The sequence below is a fragment of the Ictalurus furcatus genome, chromosome 9 (assembly GCF_023375685.1).
Source record: "Ictalurus furcatus strain D&B chromosome 9, Billie_1.0, whole genome shotgun sequence".
Lineage (NCBI taxonomy): Eukaryota > Metazoa > Chordata > Actinopteri > Siluriformes > Ictaluridae > Ictalurus > Ictalurus furcatus.
This window is the reverse complement of record NC_071263.1, coordinates 21477003-21491491: the sequence shown is the minus strand read 5'-3', so window position 1 is coordinate 21491491 and position 14489 is coordinate 21477003. Positions and strand designations below refer to the sequence as shown.

The 14489-nt window shown below is 38.1% G+C and overlaps 1 protein-coding gene across 1 annotated transcript in view; it reads right to left on the bottom strand.

The window, feature by feature from the left end:
- Positions 1-14489, bottom strand: part of LOC128613023 (latent-transforming growth factor beta-binding protein 2) — a 122379-nt gene that overhangs the window by 44094 nt on the left and 63796 nt on the right. The window contains exon 9 of the mRNA XM_053633555.1: positions 3200-3274. Within this exon, the coding sequence (XP_053489530.1) occupies positions 3200-3274 (75 nt within the window). The remainder of the gene's footprint in view (positions 1-3199; positions 3275-14489) is intronic.

The following is a 14489-nucleotide window of genomic DNA, read 5'->3' as shown; positions in this document are numbered from 1 at the left end:
TAACATCCATCCATCCATTTTCTGTACCGCTTATTCTATGCAGGATCGCTTTGGAGGGCTGGAGCCTATTCCAGGGAACTTGGGGCACAAGGCGGGGGACACCCTGGACTGGGTGTCAATCCATCGCAAGGTACAATCGCACACACACTCATACACCCATTCACATACTATGGACAATTTGGAAATGCCAATCAGCCTACAATTCATGTCTTTGGACTGGGAGAGGAAACCAGAATACCCGGAGGAAACCCAGGAAGCACAGGGAGAACATGCAAACTCATGTGCACACAGGGATGAGGCAGGAATCGAACCCCCAACCCTGGAGGTGCGAGACAAAAAGAATAAAAACCCTGTGGGACATGTTGTTATAGGAAAATAATCAGCTTCTGGTTGGTAAGAGTAACTCCACTTTGTGCCAGGACTCATCACTTCATCCCATAATTGATTATTGTCCTATAACAGCACACCCTGTAATATTTTATTCCCTACATAACTGTCTATCTTTTTCAAGAGGGCAATTAATTTTATTCTGTTTTATTTGATTATCTTATTCTATTTTATTACATTATCTATTATTTTCAAATCACCAGTGTTTGTATTGTTCACTTTCAGTAAACTGAGTCAGATAAGTTTTTGCTTTGTACAAAAGGGATAGAGGGAAAGCAGTCCAATCTCACCTTCATTAACACCAGTGCTGTGAATTTAACAGATATGAGCGTTAGAAAGAACAAAATATCACTTTCACGTTCAGAACACTGGCGTGTTACTAAGAAGGAAACAACATCAGGCTCACATCCAGGGTATTAGTGTGTTATTATTTCGCAACTCTTTAATGATGTGGTCTGCTTCTGTGAAGAAAGGCATGGTGCTAAATAGCTCACATGCCATATTCTCCTGAGCCATGACAACTATTTAACAGAGCTGGAAGCTGTTCTTCTCAGCAGTGATAACTCTCTGCCATTTTCCATGAGGCAGGAAGGAGATAGAGGGACTGATGGGAAATCCAGCTGCCATTGATGGGGAGATGAAGCAAGGGGTTTGAGAGGTCTGAAGAGCTGGCAAGCTTTTGAAGTGACTCTAATCTGTGCATCACCGACCCTGTATGAGTGGAACAGGCAGCAGCTACAGTGAATCACTGCCATAATATGAACTGCAGGATATGACACATGTCCAAGATTGATGTGACATTCGAATGCAATGTGGTAAGAGAATATCTTTGTGTGTGTGTGTGTGTGTGTCGGTGATTATGTGTGTTTGGCATACACATACACAGCTTGGCTGAAATGTCATCAACCTGACAATGACAGAAACCCACAACTAACAGCTCTCTGTGCGTTGGCAGTTCATCTGACGGGGCGAAATTATCCCTCGTTTTTTTTTTTTGGAAAAGGGAGATGTGCAGGAACGAGACTTTGAAGCCAGCCAGAAAACATTGTGAATAACTGTCAGCTTAGTTTTGGAGCATCCTGAAAATGCAAAAGCTGGAACCAGGAACATCTTGAAGTGATCAGAGTGAAGGGAACTGAATCAAAGCAGGATAAATGACTCGGGCCGTTTTTGACACCAGTTCAGATGGCATGTGTCTGACTCCGCAACACTTTGTGCAAGTTTAAATCTGGGTCCTTCGGTGGAAATGGAAACAGTATTAGAATGATTGACCAAAATCACCAAGAATTATTGGCACCCTCAATAAAAATAAGTTTATTTTCACGCTAAGAAAACAATTGTTCATATAAGAACTTAATTTCAAGTAATAGCATTTTCTTTGCCCTGTAATGGACTAGCATCCCATCCAAGGTGTATTTTTTCCTCACGCTGGGTACAACGTGACCCTGACTAAAATATGCGGTCGCTGAAAATGAGCGCGTGAGCAAGCATTTTCTTTCAAAGACATTTGTGGCAAAACTATTGATACTCAAAGAAATATTTAAATAAAATCTATTACCTAGTTGTGCGAGGCATCTTGTGAAGATTGATGGTGTCATGAATTCTGTTAAGTACCATAATGTTTTAGCTTGAACTAAGCACACATCCAAATCAATACAAAAATAGTTCAAGGAGCAGAAACTCAGTGTTTTGCAAAAGCCAACTCATTTTCTGGATTTGAACCTGTGGTCTGAATTGAAGAGGGCAGTCCACCATGCACACAAACCTAAGAATGTAAAGATATTTGAAATGTTTTGAAAGAGAATGTTCAAGACCCATTTACTAGTGCCTCCATCCTTGTTATACTGTACAGTTAGAGACTGTTATTCATGAATTATTAGGCATAAGAATGTAGTTAATTCTAAAGTAAAGAGCTTTGTTACAATTATACCATGACGTTATATTATATGAATAAATGATATAGGTGCCAATAAATGTGAAAGGAATTTTGCATTCATGAAATAATTTCTTGTTTTGTTACATTAACATGTCTATGAATAACTAAAACCAGATTTTAAACTTGTACTTATAAACATTATATATATATATATATATATATATATATATATATATATATATATATATATATATATATATATATATATATATATAAAAATGCTCTAGCTATTAAACCACATTAGCCTCAACCACTCATTCCAAATAAGTTTTATGTGAACTAAAACTAGGAGATTACCTCATACTCATTATGGCATAGTACTCGCAATAAAAAAAAAGAACTGATTACTACAATGATCAATTCAAAAAATATATGAATTCCTCATTATGTCATATGAAATCTCTCCTGTTCAGAGTCAGAGTTATGAACATTTGTTTTCCTATTCATTTCAGTATAAACTCTTGGTAAGACGAGTAGCTTACACAAGGAGTCTACGGGCCATGTGTGTGTACTAGTTTTGTTGGAGATCACATTTATTTTCACTTGCAGTAGATGGATGATGGTGTGTGCTAACCTCAGCTCAACCCCTCTGAACCAGTCATTTTGTTCCCACTGGTATTTTTTTCTCACAATTCACAATTCTTTTATAAAGGCCTGATGGGATATTTATGAACGCACAAGGATGCACAGGAACGTTTATGGCGCAATGTAACCCCAAAGCTTGGAATAAAAACCTCGTTCCAGTCAGTCCTTGAAAATATGAGGCCTTCATTAGAATTCTTAAAGGTCCACATGGACGCATGAAATTGCAAAGTCATACGCAAACGTCAGAAAAAAAAGAGCAGGTCAGACGCTACTGAACATCGCATTACTTACCTTGACAATGAGTTGAATTCATTCTTTTATAGCCTCTAGGACATTCCACTAGGCCATTTGCAATCACTGCATAAGCTGTAAAGAAAGGAAGAGGAAAGAATATAAGAAACTGAACTGAAAATTGCAGATGTTCACATCTTGGACGAAAAACTAGGAGGTCTATCGGTTGGCCAAGTGAGTTGTAAGAGATATGTTACTGATCTCCATCATTTCCATTTATAGTTTTACGCCGCCATCCAGAAAAGTACAACCAGATACAGTACATCATACCATGTGTCAAGCCCCGGGTTAAAAAAAGGGGCTAAAATCCACACTGGGAAAACTTACAGCACAAAATACATTCTAGTTAGATTGAAGTCATCTGTTTAAAATGCATATTCAGTATGTAACATAATAAGTTCCAAAAACCAACAAAACCACAATTCCACAGAGAAAAAGGAAGCATGCTAGATTACTTCCCTGGTAAAAGCAATGAGGCTCAAATAGTTGGATGTAACAACCATCAAGTAAACAAACAGAAGCAATTGTAATCAAAAGAGTGGACTTGATAGGAACTGGACCATTAATCCTACATTTTCAAACATTTCAAATGTGCTAGATTCAAGAAGGAAACAGCTCATTAAATATCATAATAATTGAAAAGACAGCAAGTAGGTTTCCACTCAATATTAAATTGCTCTTCAGGGGATTAAAAAACTTTTCAAGCTAATTATAAAGTTACACGAATCTGTATTCCCACACTACTTTGTGGAGAAAAAGATCAGCACCTTGACTGATTTTTATACTCAATGGAGAAATAAGATCAGCACCGTGACCAATTCTTGACCTTGACTGTCCAAGTCCAGATGAGAGTTCCTTAATTAATGCCGCAGGTTAAAAGGACAGAATAAGATGTCCACATATTCCTTCACTTAATGAAGACTACATATACACAATACAGTCAATAAAAAAAAACACTAATGCTGCAGCAATTAATGACCAAATAAAAAAATAAAAAAATAAAAAATAAAAAAAAATTATTGGTTAGTCTACAAGACAAACATTTTCTCATTTCAGAAAACAACTCATGCCATAAAGCCAAGCTTGTTTACGCTCTGTATTTTCTGTTAATAATGCATTTATGTGGATAAGAAATTGACTTAATCAGTACCAAAGCAATTTGAATCAATTAACTTGTATAGTTTTTATTATTACTATTAACTACTATGTATTAATTAATGTATTTATTACTATTTATTAATACTATTAACTGTTTGTACTTATATACAGTACTATAACTATACTGTAACCCAGTAGCAATGACAAACACTATATTGTTTATTTTTCTTAACATGCATCAGGTCACCATCTTGCTTCCAGTTCACATTAAAGATGCTGGCAGTCAATTGAAAAAGAATTGACTCCCTGATTCCAGACAAAATTAAGAGTAAACCCCGATCGTTAGGAGTCAATTCCACACACCGAGAATGATTCAAAAATTAAAGAATTTTGCATCTGAGTGTTTCAACACCTGGCGTATTTTGACCTTTGTTTAGAATTTTACTGGTTGGAAAAAATCAGGGCTAGAAGCAAGGTCTGGTAAGACCTTTTCCCAGGGATTGAGACTGTTGGCCCAACGGTTACACTGATAAATGTCAGTAATATTGTACTGTAGTTATAATCATAAAATGCATATTAGTTCCAATATAAGTGAGTGAATGAAGAATAATCTAGGTTCAAGTGGTGCTTTGCGTGTAAAAACAAACCACACATTCACATGACCCATTACAGGACTGGACACTAGAGACTACAGTACAAACACTAGAGTATAAAACCAGTCATTTGATAAAGTCCACCACCCCATGTTTGTATGTCATCAGCAGTGGGTAAGAGGAGGAACCCAATCCCTCTTCCAGCTAGTGATAATAGAGGAAGCTTCTCTATTTGTTTCATTTTCCTCCCAAGTGACAACTGTTCACTCCAACTCAAGCTATACTGCCAACGATCTGTCCTTCTGGGAGTATGCTGACCTTTTGTGCATAAACTGAAGGACGTTGCAGAGGAAGCAGTTATGGTCAAGGTAAGTCTAAAACAACAGCTAGAATGAAAAATTGTTAGGAATGTCTTACAATAAGATTCAACTGAAGTTAATCACAGTAGATTGAACTGAGTTCAAATAGACCACAGGTTTAAAATGGGTCTCATACTGATGCTAAAGTTTTGCAAAGTGGTTTATCATCGATTAATGTATTTAATCAGAAAACTAAAAGTCGATCAAGTTGTCGTTTAGTTTAATGGGACCCTTAGCTGAACTTGTAAGTTCTCTTTACTTTGCTGCTCATATTCCAGTTCAGATATAGGGCAGAGTGTATCAGGTAGCATAGCGGTCGGGAATCATAGCCGATTATGTGAATAATAGCTGCTAAACCCCTGTTTCACCAGTAATCTGATCCTGCTCCCTGGTATTGGGGAGTTTTAGTGTCAGAGGAGTCTCTGATCCCCTATAAGTGCTGGATTGGGCCAAAGCAGTTCAAAAATGGTTTCACAAACAGAGAAAGTGAGCTGGAAGCACTAGGAGATAAATGGCAGAAAAAGGAGTTAAGGAATGAGAAGGTTGTATTTAATGAGGAGATGAGAGAGTTGAGGATCTGAAAAGATTATCTGAGAACTCAGAAGTGTTTCACTTTTATGTCTTTTGAGAGGAAACAAATGATCACTATGTGTGTATGTATGGATCAAGCCTGTTGACAAACACCTCTTCGCTCCACACATTTTAAAACAGTGATTATAATTACATACAAAATGAGTGTGTCTGCACACAGTTGTGTACTAAACCTTGCTCTTTACAACATGAAACATGAATGTTCAGCTCAAGACGGTTCCCAGATGGATCCTAGATTTAATGTGCTATGTAAGGAGCATTCAGAGTGACACAGGTAACCGAATATGAACACGTTATTCAAAATGAACAGATAATGTGTTCTAAACTAATACATGCACTATTCAGTTTTTCTTTTGAAGAAAGTTTGCCAGTAATGTTAGCATCAGGAAAGAGATTCTGCAGGACACAAGAAAAACTGCGTGAGTGAGAGCTTTTTACTTTCACACGGATGTGAGCAAGTGGTCAGATATGAGGCTCCAGGGACAAACAACAACCACATTCATTAACATGTGATGCATTTACATCATTTTGACTTTTATAACTGTCTGGTTAGGGTCATGGTGGTTTCAATTATAAAAAATATCTCTGGCAGGTACAAGCAAAAATGATCAAAAACAGTCCATTGCTCATCTGTAGTTCGACCAATTATGAACTCGAGTGATGCAGCTGGAGTTGAGGAGCTGAGCCAGAATTCAGAGCATACTGTAGTTAGAGGGTTGCTATTTATTTAAGAAAAAAACTTCCGAATATCATGGACATCTGTGAGCTCATGTACGTATAATGGAGCAGATAGCGCTATCTTCCAAGTGTGTTATGCTGCCCTGTGGATGTGGAGGTTAGCTTCACATGTCTTGGCAGAAGCACATGTTTGCCCCACCCTCCCTAGTTGGTAGTTGTCATGTGATAGGGGAGAGCTAGCTAGTGAGTTGGAACTGGCAGGACCAAATTGAGGAGAAAATGGGGTGAAATCTGAATAAAGATACAGATGTATTTATATTTGGAGGTTAAAATCCGAATACAAATACATATATACAGATATTTGGGGCACTAAACAGAGACAGATATAAATATCCTTAGACGCATGCTTTTGTAGAATGTTTGTATGTGACTTTCTGTCACTGCTGTTATTTACACACATTACGTTTTGTCTATTTATAGCAAAGCTTCTTAATTACAGCAGTACTATTCACCACAAAATACATTTCTGCTGTTTTTACAGCACATTTACATGCGCATGTATGGTTTGTATAGCTGCATAGTGAAGTGGTGCTATTATGGAAGTACCACACAGGAAGCAAGATTTTAGGAGATAAATGAATGGCTCTTTTAGTGAAACAGGCCAAGAAAGGGAGTCAAACTGGCTCAAGCATATCAGAGTTCATTGATAAAAAGCAATGATTGATGATTTAGAGCTATCACAAGGAGGATCACCCTGTAGAGTGGAGAGTGCAACATTACTTCAGGAATAACGTCACAGGTGCAATGAGAGCTTCCCTGCAGGACCTGGTGTTCTTTACTCAAAGCCAAACAGCCAAACAAAAAGCATCAGAAGGGAGTAGAATGTGAGTAGGAGGACAGACAGCCATGTTCCTTACAGTAGGTGTTCTAAATCTGTGTTCATGCAGGCTGACCTGAGAGCCCTGGAACACGGGTGAACAGGAGGGTGGTTGAAAAAATGAAGACTTCCATGTTAGTATTAATAATGGGGTGGCTGTGGTTCAGGTGGTAGAGCGGGTTGTCCACTAATCGTAGGGTTGGTGGTTCGATTCCCGGCCCACATGACTCCACATACCGAAGTGTCCTTGGGCAAGACACGGAAGCCCAAGTTGCTCACGATGGCAAGTTAGCACCTTGCATGGCAGCTCTGCTACCATTGGTGTGTGAGTGTTTGTGTGTGAATGGGTGAATGAGACACAATGTAAAGTGCTTTGGATAAAAGCGATATATAAGTGAAGATTTACCATTTACCAATAATAATACAGTGCTGTTGAATGCTCAATTCTGGTCAAAAGATGTTGTTTATTTTCTGTAACAGTAGCTCTGATAGTAGTTGCTGCTCAGTTGTATAAATGAGATAAAAGTAAGTCACTCTGGATAAGGGTGTCTGCCAAATTCCATAAATGTAAATAAGAGGAAGAAAACACTTCAGGATGTGCCGTTATTGGAATAATCAAAAATAAGGTGCTCCATCACACCACCCTTATTTTCCAATACAGCACACCCTACTTTATTTTATTCCTTATGTAATAGACCACTTTTTAGATAAAAAACATAATCGAGGCTGTCTGGCGAGTCCCTGATGTTTAAAACCAAAGAGTGGTGAGACCAAATATTGATTTAACTTCATTTTTTACTCTTTACCTCTTATTATAGTGCATTTTTTATATTTAGAAGCTTTGCACAGTACTGTATGTGCCAAAACTAGGAGAAACTCAAAGCTCTTTAATCAGGCAAATGACAAAGCTGTCGCCATTTAATCTCATAGCTCATGCAGTCACCCTGTTTTTTTCCACTGAGTAAGCCTGATTAGAGGAAGTCACTTTTTCAGAGGAAACATTTACTTTTTCCACTAAAAACTAAAGCTTTAGCCATAAACAGCTTAGATTAAGTGAATACACGTTAGGAAATTAGACACTGCTTTTAAATTGGCTCACTAATGAATGAAAACAAAGTTTCTGGAACATTAATATGTTAAACCCATCTGATGTGTTTGCTTTTTAATAGTTGTAGTATAATACTTCAACTCTGTGTTTAAACAAATGGCATTTCAACTTGCTGGGCCGACAAAGACAATTTCTCGTGCTCTAGTGTCTGTTTGTGGCAAATTCAACACGACAGCGTTGCTGTTTCCATCCTTAATGATGCATAAATGCATCATTGCATAATGCATAAATAGGTAGAAGAGAGATGTTTTTTTCTAGTTTTCAATGTTCTGTGTTACTCTCCTCAGCAGCATTCAAAAGTTAAGCTCCACATCAACCTTCCATCCATCCATTTTCTGTACTGCTTATCCTACAGCACTGAGCCTACAGCCTATGCCAGGGGACTTGGGGCATGAGGCAGGGGACACCCCGGATGTTAAATTCACACACACACACACTACAGACAATTTGGAAATGCCAGTCAACCTACAATGCATGTCTTTGGACTAGGAAGGAAACCAGAGAACCCAGAGGAACCCCTCGATGCACAGGGAGAACATGCAAACTCCAAGCACATAGGGCGGAGGTGGGAATTGAACCCCAATCCCGGAGGTGTGAGGCAAACATGCTAACCACTAAGCCACAGTATCCCCCTACACATGAGCCTTCATTTATTTCAATTAGTCCAACATCTGAAAAACCTGCATGTTCAATGAGACTCTTTTTAAGGCACAAACTACAAAGTAACAAGGCGCACGCAACAATTATGATCTCATTAGAAACACATTTCAACATTATGTGTGATTTATTGTCTTTACTATGCTGTCACAGTCCCTTGCAAATGAAAAATAGCCTTAACTGTTAATTATGATGAGCCACAATAAAAAACTAAATCCCTGTAATAGAACTGATTTCCTTGTCTAATAATACAGCCAAATGAAAGTGACATGTAGCAAAATACTTCTCTTCAATTTTGTCAATCATTCTAATCTCTGGGTTTTACTGTATTAAGCAGATGATGTGCAAGAATATGCCAAGAATAAATCATCTGTACAATTATTTTTACATTTTGATTCAGGGGCCAAGTTCCTGATTTTGATAATGGTCATTAACAAGTGTGTCATGTTTGATCATGCTTCAGCATGCGACTTTGTCGTTGATTAATAGTACATTAAGCTGATTGCTACAGCCTCTTTTCCACTGTGGGGTGAATGGTTCAGAGCAAAGGAGAATTACGTGAACCTGAACGCTTTCAACTTGCACTCAGCCAGTTTGTCCTCAGTGTGATAGAATCATGTGGTTTGGGATGGCTTGATGGTATTCACTGACTGGTACTGCATTCACATCAATATATAATCCAATGTCATCTTTCCTCTTTCAGTATGCAGCAAAACATCCAAGATCAGGTTGTTCCCACCTCGCAAAAACATGCTGGTAGTTGGATTGGCAACTCCAAATTACTGCAGATAAGTGAGTGAAAGGGTGTGTTTGATTCCCTGCAATAGTCTGGCATCCCATCTAGGGCGTATTCTTGCCTCACACTCGGTGTTCCTGGGATAGGCTCTGGATCCACCCCAACTCTAACCAGAATAAAGCATTGACTGATGATAAACAAATGAATGCTCAAGATTTAGTCATTAGATTTGAATTATTATGGCAGAGAGTTACGTTCAGAAGCATTTAAAAGCAATCTTTACTAGCCGAGACACATCATTCTTAAGAAAATAGGTTGATCATACTGTAAATAATGATCAGTAAACTACAATCATTCAGCCATTCAGATGAATACTGCCTCTAAATCATGGCTATTTTTTGCCACTCATTTACGGTGAACTGTGCTAATCTTGTTATAAATAGATTAAATGAATAAATAACAGCACACATGTATTTTAGCTTAAGAAATAGCAGAGTGTTTAGATTGGAAGGAAGGAACCAGGATTCAGACTGGCACTTCTCGCCCCATACTGTTTCAGTGATAGCTTATGGGGTCCTGTAGAAAGTGTTATTTATTTGTGACCTTGGGATGGTCATGATCTCTGTCTATGCTGACTGGCAAAAAAAAAAGGCCAAGTGATGACCCAAAAAGCACCGTGTCAGATGCACACAGACAAATGGGCCTTCATAGTCACATACTGTAGGGTGAGTGTTTCATGGGGACATACTATACATAGAGATGTCCCTACAAATGAGACTGAAAACACTATCAATTTCAAATTCTAATGGCACTTTTCAAGACAGTGGAAATTGGAGTGGTATGATTCATAATCCAAACACAGAACCATCCGTACCCTCATAACTCAAGACAACTAAGAGAGACTTTGATCACTAGTCTACACTATTGGTTTACACTATTTATAGCTCCTCTCATATTATATAGAGTAAATGATTGGTTACTTAGGCACTGTCCAGTGGAAAAGATATTGGTAATGACTGAAAACAAAGAAAACAAGTTCATTCCAAAGTAATATACACATGTCCTTAGAGTCCAAAGAATTAAAAACAATTTTATGAAAAGCCTGGACTAGGAGTAGTTTGCTCACAGTTTCTATGGAAGTCTTTTTTAGTGTATTATATCAGTTTATTTTGGAAAACTTGTACTTTTTGGAAACAAGTTCAAACTGCTGAGAACAGTTTTGTCTCCTCTAATAAAATCCTTGTCTTTCACAGTTTATCTGTGAACCTGGAAGCTTCCAGTTTTTACTGACCTCAGTATCTCAGTCACCTTTCATGGCCCTGTACTGTGGACATGAGAGACCAAATCAAGTCGACTGTAGCACCAGTGATCTGGCCTGTGAAACTGTGTCACACTGGCTAAGCCGCTGGCGCACACACACAAACAGCCCTCCAGCAATTCAATTAGATTTAACCTGGAACGCTCTGACATGCCAATCAATCTCCTCAATGGCTTCCTTAAATCAGTTGGAATCACAGCAATGCACAATGACGCAATCCCCATGGATATTAATGTTATTCCTTTTTCTCTATCCACTGTCTATTTTTACTGTCTCCAAGACAAAATATTCTTGCCTCACTCAAGCTTAAAGACCTTATTTCAAAACTTAGAAACAGCTAACCTTTCAACAAAATCCAGAATGTGATCCCTTGATAAGAATGTTAAGATTCAAAACAGGAGCATACGTTTAGTCTCATCTAAACCTGAGAAGATAAAGAGCAGTGATAAGTCCCTCAGTCTGGAGCTGATGCTTGAATCCAAGAAAAAACAGAGGCTCAGGTCCAAGGCATGAATGTGATCTCTTTGTCTCTCTCTATCACACTTTCTCCCTCTCTTTATCTCTCTTGATATTTCTGCCTGGTGTTCATTACAGCCCGGAATTCGCAACATCTGAGATGGTAATGCATAACTACTGTCAAGGACGTAGCCTCCTGACAAGCTCTCTTGACTGTCATCACTTGCTCCACAAACCGTGTGCCTAATAACCGCTTCTTCACTCTCCAAAATGCCTCTTCTACTCAGAGATAAATAAAGATAACATTTTCAAAATAAAACACATGCCAAAAACATGGTGGCTTGGCACTATTGTAGAATGGGAGTATTTTTGTTACAAGGAAATCGTAAGAGCTAAACCACCTTTATTAACCTTTGGCCTTCTATTAACAATGTTAACCAAATTAAAAATATATCTTATTTAGGTGTTCAACTGGGATTTATATATTGGAAGAGACGTATTTCTTTTATGATTACCACCAATGTGGGAACAGCACTGCTGAATTAATTATGCAATATATGTTTTTGATATGTCTGTTTCTATCTAACTAAATTTGGTGGTTTTAGAATCTGCATTGTATCATCATTATTTATTTCAGCATTATACCATACTATGATTTGCATTTCAATTAAATTATAATACTAGAGCTCAGTTCTGCTTTCCATTTACATTAACCTAAGCTCACTTTATTTAACTCCTGATCTTACAACTTACTATATTTTTATTTCTAAACAATGCAATGTACAGTGGGGAAATAAGTACTGACAACATTTTTTTTCAGTAAATATATTTCCAGTGAGGCTATTCACATGAAATTTTCACCAGACTTTGGTATTAACTCAAGAAATCCACACATATAAAGAAATCCAAACATTAATGTCCATAAATGAAGTTATGTGTAATAAAGAGGAATGACCCAGGAAGAAAGTACTGAACATGCTAACTGAAATTTATTTAATACTTAGTGGAGAAGCCTTTGTTAGTAACGATAGCTTCAAGAAGCTTCCTGTATGAAGAAATTAATCTGCCGCAGTGTTCAGGTGTGATTTTGGCCCATTCTTCTAAACATATTGTCTTTAATATTGTTCAATTGGATTCAAGTCAGGTGATTGACTGGGCCATTCTAACACCTTGATTTTTTTCTCTGAAACCAGTTGAGAGTTTCCTTTGCTGTATGCTTTGGATAGCTGTCATGCTGGAAGGTCCACCCACGTCTCATCATCATCAACCTGGTGGATGGCAGCAGATTCTTCTCAAGAATCTCCTGGTAAAGGTCTCCATTCATCATTCCTTCAATTATATGAAGTCTGCCAGTACCATGCGATGAAAAACAGCCCCACACCATGATGCTTCCACCTCCAAACTTCACTGTTTGGTGAAGTGTTTGGTAGAGTGTTTTTAGGGCGATGTGCAACACCATTTCTTCTCCAAACATGACAGCCAAAAAGTTCAATTTTGCTCTCATCTGGCCAGACTACGTTCTCCCATTATTTCATAGGCTTGTCCAAATTTGTTGTAGCAAACTTTAAATGAGCTTCAACATGTCTTTTCTTTAGTAATGGAGTCTTGTGGGGTGAACATGCATAGAGGCCATGGCGGTGGAGTGCATTGCCTACTGTTTTCTCTGTGATGATGGTACCTGTTTCCTCCAAGTGTTTCTGGAGCTCTTTCCGAGTGGTCCTTGGCTCTTGGGGTACTCTTCTGACTATTCTTCTGACTCCCTGGTCATAAATCTTGCCAGGAGCTCCTGCTCATGGCTGGTTGATGATGGAGTGATGTTGCTTCCACTTGCGGATAATGGCCCCAATGGTGCTCACTGGATGATTCAGATGTTTTGAAATACATCTGTATCTGAATCCATCAATATGTTTTGAAACCAAAAGGTTGTGAAGGTCTTTGGAGAGCTCTTTGCTTTTACCTATCATGAGATGTTTCTTGTGTGACACCTTGGTAACGAAAAGCCTTTTAATAGACCATCAATTTACTAACCCAGCTGATGTTAATTTGCATAGATAGGAGGTATAATTACTTTCTAACTACTTACGGATTTAAGCTGGTTCCTTGCCTTACCTTGCCTTGGAGAACTGCTTTTTCTTAGCATGTTCAATACTTTTTACCTGTGTCATTCCACTTTATTACACATAACTTTATTTATGGACTTTAATGTTGCCAATTCTTTATATTGGCAGATTTCTTGAGTTAATACTGATGTCTGGTAAAAAAAAAAAATCATGTGAATAACCTTTTTGGAAATACATTTACTGAAAAAATTGTTGTGTTCAATACTTATTTCCCTCCACTGTATACTGTATATTCCATAGACTTTGTGAACGCTTATCAGACATTTACTGTTCCTAATCACTGCACACATTCAACAACACAACAGTCAGTGATGTCATTCCTAGCGTTCCCAAACCAGATGTTCAGAGTTCTTCCCAAACAAACTGAAAATGAGAGAATGGATGGACACTTCTGCAAATCTAAACTTCAAAGAGCAGAGAGTGGAGACACATCTGGAAAGTTAGGAGATGAAGAACTTCTGGCAGGCAGAAAAAAAGAGAGTAAATATCTGTCAATGATCTAAAGACTCACCACCAGTGAGCTGATGTCTGCATCGGATTACTGACTATGCTTAATAAGGAAACAAATATGACGGTCTTACAGTATGTCTGGTAGTCAGTATGTACAAGTGCAAGTGCATGTTCCCTCTTCCTGAAGGGAAAAAGTGAAGGATATGGGGAGTGAATAATGTGATGGCCTGTAATATTGCCACTACCTGC